The sequence below is a fragment of the Solanum tuberosum genome, unplaced genomic scaffold (assembly GCF_000226075.1).
Source record: "Solanum tuberosum cultivar DM 1-3 516 R44 unplaced genomic scaffold, SolTub_3.0 scf00224, whole genome shotgun sequence".
NCBI classification, from domain to species: Eukaryota; Viridiplantae; Streptophyta; class Magnoliopsida; order Solanales; family Solanaceae; genus Solanum; species Solanum tuberosum.
Window position 1 is genome coordinate 654,979 of NW_006239153.1, and position 9,260 is coordinate 664,238.

At 32.7% G+C, this 9,260-nt stretch overlaps 2 protein-coding genes across 2 annotated transcripts; one reads left to right on the forward strand and one right to left on the reverse strand.

Moving 5' to 3' along the window:
• Positions 1–750: 750 nt before the first annotated feature.
• On the reverse strand, positions 751–2,327 carry LOC107062434 (uncharacterized). The gene is made up of 2 exons (XM_015313078.1): positions 1,866–2,327; positions 751–1,243 (listed from the first exon to the last, which is right to left on the reverse strand). The coding sequence occupies exons 1-2, from the start codon at positions 2,325–2,327 to the stop codon at positions 1,232–1,234; spliced, it is 474 nt and encodes a 157-aa protein (XP_015168564.1). The 3' UTR covers positions 751–1,231.
• Positions 2,328–7,199: 4,872 nt separating this feature from the next.
• LOC107062437 (protein SHORT INTERNODES-like) lies at positions 7,200–8,365 on the forward strand. The gene is made up of 2 exons (XM_015313081.1): positions 7,200–7,950; positions 8,040–8,365. The coding sequence occupies exons 1-2, from the start codon at positions 7,692–7,694 to the stop codon at positions 8,306–8,308; spliced, it is 528 nt and encodes a 175-aa protein (XP_015168567.1). The 5' UTR covers positions 7,200–7,691; the 3' UTR covers positions 8,309–8,365.
• Positions 8,366–9,260: the final 895 nt, after the last annotated feature.

A 9,260-nucleotide genomic window follows, 5' to 3' on the forward strand; every position in this document is an offset into this window, starting at 1 on the left:
CGTAGAATCCCTTCATTTGAAGGCGACATCAAATGTCAGGGTAAGGGGTTTTTAGATCAGAAGGCAACCTCAACAATTAACTAAGGACAACCAAATAGGAGAAAAACACTTGGGGGATTGACAAACCAATTGCTAAGCTCAACTCAATGGGTGTAAATTGCTAACCAAAAGTGCTAAATCTTTATGGGTAAGATGAACTTTAGATGGGGCACTTTTCTCTCGAACAACTACCTCATTTCAATTGAGTTCTCTTGAACCTCAATATGCTAAACATAAAGACCAGCCCACAACCTCACTACATCCATTCTCTCAAACTGGATACATAGAATGAGTCTTGGGATTCACTCTCTCGAGCTGAATCCATCATGACCCACTAACTATGAGTGCCAACTTATCACTTTAGATTTTCACTTCTTTCTCAAGCAAGCATAAAACACTAAATTATATTGAAATAAATATACAATAGGATAGTCAAACCACAATGATAAGTTAGACCCACTTTGAATTAGCACTAAAATTGATAACAACTAACACTCATCAAGCCAAATTCAGCAATCAATCATATTGTCAAACCCCCAAGATTGGGGTTTTAGCTAATCATCATAAAAGAAGGAAATTCAGTACCTAATACATGCTCCATAGCTGGGTATTAAAGATCGAAGTTCTAAGATGAATAATATATTTTCTATTACAACACCCAATTGAAATATCTTGCAAAATTGCTTAAATTCAACAAGAATAATCTTTTGTTCTCTCTATTTCGTTTCTCAAAATGATTGGATGCCTTCTCTCTCTTCCAAAAGTCAAATTATATTTATCTGATACATGGATTTTTGGGGTTGATCGGCAAGGAAAGTCGGGCTTCGCCGACCAGTCGGTGACTCACCGATCTTCCTTGTCCATCGCTCTTTTTTCTTCACCTTTTCTTCCATCAGGCACTGTAACTTTAGGTGATCTAGATCGGGGTTGCTGATCACTTCTGCGATGCGCCCTTTAGTCCTTTAGCTTGCCATGAACTTTCATCTCGATCAGTGCGTTCGGCGATTCACCGATATGGAACACAGTTCACCCAAGTTTTTCTCATTTCAGGCACAGTGTACTGTAAAATTAGGCGGTATAGGAGAATTTTGGCGATTCGCTAAGTGCTCTTGGCGATCGTCAGGCTTGGTTTTCTCTTTTTCTTCAACTTATATTGCTCTTTTTTGCCTGTTAGTGTCTTTGCTTTGCTTCTCTATCCACATACCTGAAAATTAAGGCTTTAACATCAGTTTATGGCACAAATTAAGCATATGAGGGAACTAAATCTATATAAACAAAGCCCCAAATAAGTCCAAATCTAGGACTCATCAGTACACAATAGATTATCAGAGACGGTGACATATTGGTGTGAGCTTTATAAGGAGGATCTATCTTCTGACATCCTATACTTTTTCCATTGTTGTATTTCTAATTAGTCAAATTTTCCAGAACATTTGTAGAATTAGTCCATTTCAAGGATTTATTCAATTCATCCTTGGCTCAACTAAGATCCCTTTCTAACTGAGATTTTCTTTCTAGTGCAGTAGCTAGCTTTAACTCAGATTTTTGTTAAATTCTCTCTAAGTTCCAACTCAAAACTACTAAGCTTCTTCTTTCCATTTAGAGTAGTATCAGATTTTTCTTTGAGTTGCAGATTTTCAGCCTCCAAAAAAATCATATGATCATTTGAGACATTAAATCTATCGTTTCATCTTGGAAAGAGTCTGATTCAGAGCATTCTTTTCAGCAGTTAATTCATCTATTGAGTCTATCAAAACATCATCAAGCTTTCTTAATCTCTTGATGGAATATGTATTTATGTTTCTTTTGAAGTCAAGAAGGTTTACCTCTTCCTTGATGTCTTCATCATATGATTTTGCCATCAGAGAGAAAAGAGAGTCAAAGATGTATTCATCGCCTTTGACCACCAGCATAGATACATCTTCAGGGTGTTCTGATTCCTCTAAGTCACTCGAAGAGTTTCCCCTAGCAGCAAGAGCTTTCTTTACCACCTGATCAGCAATAACACTTTCTTCTTTCTTTGTTAAGGACCTGACCCCTACGCTTTTCTTTGTCTCCTCAGATTTGATGTAATCTTTGTACTCCAACTTGTGCACTGGACAATATCTAATGAAATGTCCTGATTTTCCACACTTGTTACACAAGTCATTAGCATTTGCTGATCGACTGGAGTTTCCTTTCTTCAAATAACCTCCATGTTGTTTGACAATTTTGTGAAATCTTCTAGTCAAGTAGGCAATCTCTTCATCATCTTCCGACAGATCACTAGGTGAGGCCTTGAATATCATCAAAACATTGAATTATAACAGGAAGCTAATTGAAATAGTCTAACAACTCAATAAAAGAATTATTTGAGTACATATAAGTGAAAATTTAAACTGAATTTCTGAAAAACCTCTACTAATATATGAGTGTCTTAGACAAGTCCCTAGCTCACTCCAACTATGTGAAACTTGAAGTAACCATACTGAAAGAAAGATAAAAATCATCCTCGAATAATGAGGACTCACCAAGGTACCGTTGTACTATGAAAAATTTTTCTAATTGCGGCCAAAATGATGAATGTTAAACCTATATTATCAAACAATATAAGTAGAAAGTATGCGGTCAGTACTTTGAATGTACTAACTATGAAGAATATTCATAATAAACATGATACCTAATCATATTGAATCTGTAAAACATGATGATACAATGAACAAGTAAAATAAAGGAAGCTGAGATATATTGATCCGTACATAAGTATAAGGTCATGAAATAAATGAAAATATAATTGTGAGAGATACTAAAGCTAACATAAACCATGTGAGATATTACATGGAATTCAGTGTACTTCCTCCACATCAAAAAGAGGGTGCCTAATACTTGTCATTGTAAGGAACCTAATAACTGAGCTAATGTGGATCCACTCAGCTAATTCTATCTGATACAAATTCTATGATGACACATCGTTCTAAGACTTATAGATTGCTATTAAAGGTCCACAGACATTGACTAGAAACCTTCACTCCTAAAATTCACGCGGTGCTAAGTATTTCTTCCAACGAAAACATGCATATTAACTGGAAAAAATAATAAACTGATAATATTAAATCATACTAATAACTGATACATATTTAATAGCTCATAAATCATGATAACTAAAATTATATTGAGTGATACTCTATCTGGAAGCATCTTAGATCATGATATCTGAAAATAATCTGGAAAATACTTTATTTGAAAGCATCTAAATCATGAAAATCTGAAAATTAGAGACATGCATCTAAAATGGCATAATTTCGAGACATGAAAATACTTGCATGCTATGGATTTAAGAAATTATCATTGAAAACGTGGAATTATAATTGAAATTATGAAATTCATGAGTAAAACATGAATTAGGACTGATCATGAAACTGATTTATAATGAAAACGCATGAAGATCGCAGAAAGTTCAAACTTGTAGGAACTATAAACTAGAGAAATTGGAGTTTTCTTGGGACTCAATGAGTGAAGGGATACTCATTGATGAAATTCCACATACCTGGAATAGAATCCTAGCATGAATTTCTTCAATGGAGACATAAAGCTTGGAACCCTTATTCTTGTTTTGTGAGAAAACTTGACAGAAGAAACTTTGATTTTGGAGAGTTAGGAGAGAATAAGAGGTTAGAGTCACTAATAATAACTTGATCCCACTTAGAATAGTCTAAAACGATGTTGTATAAGAATTTAAAAAGTGAGGAAAGACCAAAATAACCTGACTTAAAATTGACGGGGGTCATCTACGGATACCTTCCACAGACCGTACAACACTTCACGGACCGTGGAAGTGTTCATATATGAAAAGAGAGTTCCGGGTTCTGAAGGTCATTCTACTGATGCTTCTACGTTCCATATAGATCTGAAAGACAAAAATGTCTGGGTTCTAGAGCCTTGATTTACGACAGATCCATGGTTCGTGAAAGCATCCACGATCAATGAAAGAGTTTGTGAAACTGTCCTACAAATTACTTCCAAATTTTGAGCTCTGATCTAGGGATTCTATCACGGCTCGTGGTTTCTTTCACAATCTGTGTAAGGGTTTGTAAAAATCCCTTTCTACTGCTATCAGCCTTTCAGATCTTTTCAAGGTCTGATTTGGGCTTAGAAACATTTTGGGTGTTACAGAGAATGACCAACATCTCTGATTTTAATTATTCATGTGCCATAGTCTGGTTTGCTCGTTTGCCAAGCATGTATTTCACCCTATACAATACGGTTGATTATTCTTGATAGTTTTTGAAACTTATGAATATAAGTCATGTTTTATATTTGTTTATTAAAAAAGTAAAATACAAAATTTCAATTTCTTTATCTAGATTGACTTGACACAAAAATTTAAGAAAATAGAAAAGATTGTTAAATCTTATGGTATTAAATTAAAAACATATGGAATGTACCAAAATAAAATTGACCTGACAAAATGAAGTTGATTAAAATAATGGAAGAAAATAAAGTTATCATTTTTTTTGTCTGTAAGATACTAATTCAATGTGCTATAATGACTTGTATAGCGGATTAGACCTTAAGGGACCGTTTGAAAGCTAGTTAAGGCTTAGATTAATACGTGAATAATTTGGTTAAACACGCATTGATCTTTTATATTATTTGGTTTATTAATAGAATAAACGTTATTTGTGTATTAATTTTATACAATGTTTGGTTGGTAGGTTTCAAATGTTGTATAAAAGTTATTCATGTATTAATTTTATGCGTTATTTGGTTGTGTTTTAGTAATTCTACACAATTAATACTTACATAGCTCATGAGAAAATTTATCTATAATTTTATACAGGATAGAAAATGGAATACGTTACGTAGATTTTAATTATATATGAATTAAAATAATAAAATTATATATTACTCCTACTCTTTCTGTCCAATTTATATGACTTAGTTTCATTTTTAGTCAGTCCAAAAAAGAATGACACATTTTTATATTAAGTAACAATTTAACTTTAAAATGTCCATTTTACCCTTAATGAAATGATTTATAGCCACACAATTTTTTCTCAGTCATTTTAAACCACAAGTTTTAAAAGTCTTCATTTTTTTCTTAAACTCCGTGCAGAATCAAACTATCACATAAAATGGAACGGAGGGAGTATCAATTTACTTTAAAATAAATTCTTGTTTTTCTTCTTTTTATTTTTTTTGGGTTCTTTGTCTCTGTTTGCTTCTATCTTGGGGCTGTTTTTTGGACCAAACTATTGTACATTTTTTGTTTGAGTGTTTGAATAAATGGGCATTTAGCTCCAATCTTTAATTTTTTTAAAAAATAAAAATGATACCGCCTAAAAAAAGTACTTCCAATTTTATTTTTTTAAGGCAAAATGGTCTGGTGAACCCTTATACTTGTATTAGTTTGTATTATGAACCCTTCTACTTATCTATTGGTCAACTGAACCCTTATACTCCGTAAAACATAATATATCAAACCCTCTGACCATTGACCAGCCTTATGTGGCATTAAAATGATTGAGTTGGCACAAAAGCATGGCTACACGCATTAAAAGGGCAAGTGAAGATCACACTTACATTAAAAAATATTAAAATTATACAATAAGTGATTTTATAAAAGAAAATAAAATAAAAAATAATTTTCTTCTTCTCCTCCACCACACTTCTTTTCCAGCCATTATCATCTTTTCCAATCAACCCCTCACCCCATCCACGCTCCAATCTCCATTTTCCTTCTTCATACCTTGTTGTCATTCGTTTTCAGCAGATCCATCCCCCTTTTTTTTAATTTTTTCGATTCCAATAGAAATTTCAATTTTGTCTTCGACATAAAAGGCTAACACAGAAAGAAAAAGGAAAGGAAACAAAGAAAGATGACATTGTAGATCTTATAGTTTCAATCAAAAAATTCGGCGACACACTAGAATTTTCAGCGACCCATTTTGGATTTCTTCTCAGTCCCCGGTTTCTTCCCCACAAATCGACATCGAACTTTATGTTCTAATCGATCTTCAATTTGTCTAATTCATTTTCTCCTCTATGTATTGCTTGTGATTCCCAGCCACTATTACTACTGATTTCTTGGGCATTATGTTGTTGTCAGTTGTATATTTTCAAGATTCAAGATTTATTTTTAAGATTTTCATTCTCAATGTCCCTTTTCTTTTATACGAAGATAAATTTAAATGGAAGAAAAAATAAGGATGGAGGTGATGGTAATGGTGGTTGTGGATTGGGGGTGGTGGAGGTAAGTTGAATGGAAGGGAGAGGAAGGTGAGAGAAATATGAATTTTATTTGAAAGAATTATTTAACCTTCTATTTAGTATTTTAATTAATAATTTTAAAAAAGTTAAAAAAGATAATTATGACATGGTATTAATTTGTGTGACATGGATTTGACATGTCATCTATTCAATGGAGAGTGAGATACACACATGGTAGGAGGGGCTTAAAAATCATTTTTTGATTGAGTTTAAGGGTTTAGTTGGTAAAAGATTAAGTAGAAGGATCCACAATACAAACACATACAAGTATGGGGGTCGACCAGACCATTTTGCCTTTTTTTAATTATGTGTACTTTTAAACATATATTATTTGTTTACTTCATTTTTTTTTAAAGAGGAGTTGGAAGTCTTTCCACCTACAACTAATCGAGTCATTAATTAGTTTAAATTATATGGATATGAGTATTAATTATATGTTTTCTTAATGTTATATTGAACATTGACAAAAAACGATCGAGTCAGTCTAATTTGTTTACTTATTATTAGTAAATAATAGATATAAGACAACAAATTAAATATTGAATAAACAATAATTATATCTTATAAGTTCTACAAAACTAAATCCTACCTAAATAATATCTACATAACTAATACTCGTCTAACTAATACATGCATAATTTTTTTTTACATAATTAATAGCTGCATATTTTTAATCAGTAACCAAAAGTTTTTAATTCATTCAATTCACAATTAATAGAGATAAAATGATAAACTCACTATACCAATTATTATTTTCTTAATAAATATGTCAATTCAAAAATGGATAAGTAATTAGGGACCGAGGGAGTATCATACTTGATTTGACCTAAAGATAGATAGTGGAGAAATATTGTTCTCTTATGTGGTCCTTCATGGTTGGTTCATGTATAGTTTGCACAATAGAAGAGAAAGAGAAAGAGAAAGAGGTGAGAGAGAGGAAAGAAAGTAGTGTTAAATTGCAGCAGATGAAAGGTGTTAGCAGTGGGCATGGCGGCGTCACAGAGCTATACATTTAATGCAGCAAAGGTGAATCGACGACAAAGAATCCAAGTGAAGTGAAAGAGGAGAGAGGGGATATGCTAAAAAATTTCGTCGTATAAAGCTGCAAAGCAAAGAAAACACGGGCCCGGCCGGCAGTAATTAGTCAGTAGAAAAATTAGGATAGGTATAGGGTGTTGTTTAATTTTGGCAATGGATTTGCAGCCAAAATTGAGGTTAGATATAGGTTGTAGGAGTAGAATAATAATATGTCTTGGTTTTCCAGTAATTTGTTGGAGTTGAAGGAGATGTACAAGAATAAGGGTTTGCGATGTGGATTTTTCTCTGTGTATGGGTCCCCCTAGTAGTAGTAGCAACTTTGTAGGTAATTATTTATTGTTGATTAATTAGGGTTTAGGGTGATAATGATGAGGGGAGGTGGTAGAGATAGAGATGAATTAGGTGGAGGGAATATGATCAATAATTGTCAAGATTGTGGAAATCAAGCTAAGAAAGATTGTTCACATTCGAGATGTCGAACTTGTTGTAGAGGTAGAGGTTTACAGTGTCACACACACGTTAAAAGTACTTGGGTTCCGGCGGCTACAAGGCGTGAACAACAATTTACTAGTCAGTCTAAAAGGCCAAGAGATCACAATATGGCTGCACCTCGTTTACCCTCAGGTATCATTTTATTAATTGTTCAAAATCAAAATAGTACACATTCTATATAAGTAGTGTAGGGGTATTTCGTGTGATTATTGTTGGTGCAGAAGTGAGTTGTCCAGCAGTATTCCGGTGCGTGAAAGTGATCAGTGCAGTAGATGATAATGCACAAGAACAATATGCATATCAAACATCAGTGAGTATTGGAGGACACATTTTCAAAGGAATGCTTTATGACCAAGGTCCAGCTGGAGGAGAGACTTCTTCTTCTTCTGCACACCTCCACCAACAGGTTTCCATTAATGCTATGTTTGATCCATATCCACCTAATCTTTCCCCTTTCATGCCCCAATTCTTTCCACCCCCAAGACCTTAATTAATTAACTAACTCTTCATTTTGTAGAGAGAAACAAAATTGATTGTGTTATTTCAATTCCATCCATGTACTTTTGTTGTTTTATTGGAATTCCTAATTTTAATTATATTAATTACAATGTAAACTCCTAATTTCTTTTGTTACTAGTATATTTTGTGGCCGCATGAGAATGTGTGCAATATTGGTTTCCTCAATTATTCCTAGGTTTTTCTACTCTAAGCAACACTTTGAATTGGCTTTATGGTTGGTTCTGAGCTCGATGCTGCTTGCTTCTTTCTCCTTCATTTAATCACTTTATTCCCACCTCATCTGTTTACTTTTGGGCCCTATCTCTCATTCTGTGCTTCTTAAGTTTGATTGACACCAATATTTAACAAATTAAGGAAAACTTTTAAATTTTACTTATCAATAAAGATTGTGATGGACTAATGAATATCTTTCTGTTATTTCAAATTTATATCTCGTTAAAGACAAAGCAATCTTTATTAGAAAACATTTTACTCCATCTTTCAAAAATTAAGATACTGACATGCTCTAATAGATAAAGGATGATTTGTTGGTATGGAAATGCACTGACAATGTATATTAGGAGTATTTAATAATCTCTCCCTATATATTTGTGAAATTAACTTCTCTCTACTAAAGTAGACAAGAAAATTACACCCTAGTTCATTTTTAGAAATACTTATTTTTTAAAAATTTATTATTATAATTTTACATTTAAAGATTAATGATTTTTCAGCTTCTCTTTTTCTTTTTATTTTTACTTTTTAAAACATGTTTTACAGATCTAAGATTTTTTTTTTTTAAAGAACATTCATCAATTAAAGTTTGTTTTCAATTAATTTTTATATTGTTGATTGAATGAACAAAAAAGAGAAAATATAGTCTAAAGCAATAGAAGCACATGTCCAAAAAAAAATTAGGTTGAGAAGAAGACTTAATAAGTTAT

Excerpts from the sequence above, each read along its gene's own strand:
- LOC107062434 (XM_015313078.1), bottom strand. The coding sequence starts at position 2,327 with ATGATATTCAAGGCCTCACCTAGTGATCTGTCGGAAGATGATGAAGAG.
- LOC107062437 (XM_015313081.1), top strand. The coding sequence starts at position 7,692 with ATGATGAGGGGAGGTGGTAGAGATAGAGATGAATTAGGTGGAGGGAAT. Across the intron at positions 7,951-8,039 it reads TGCACCTCGTTTACCCTCAG|AAGTGAGTTGTCCAGCAGTA; the intron begins GTATCATTTTAT and ends TTGTTGGTGCAG.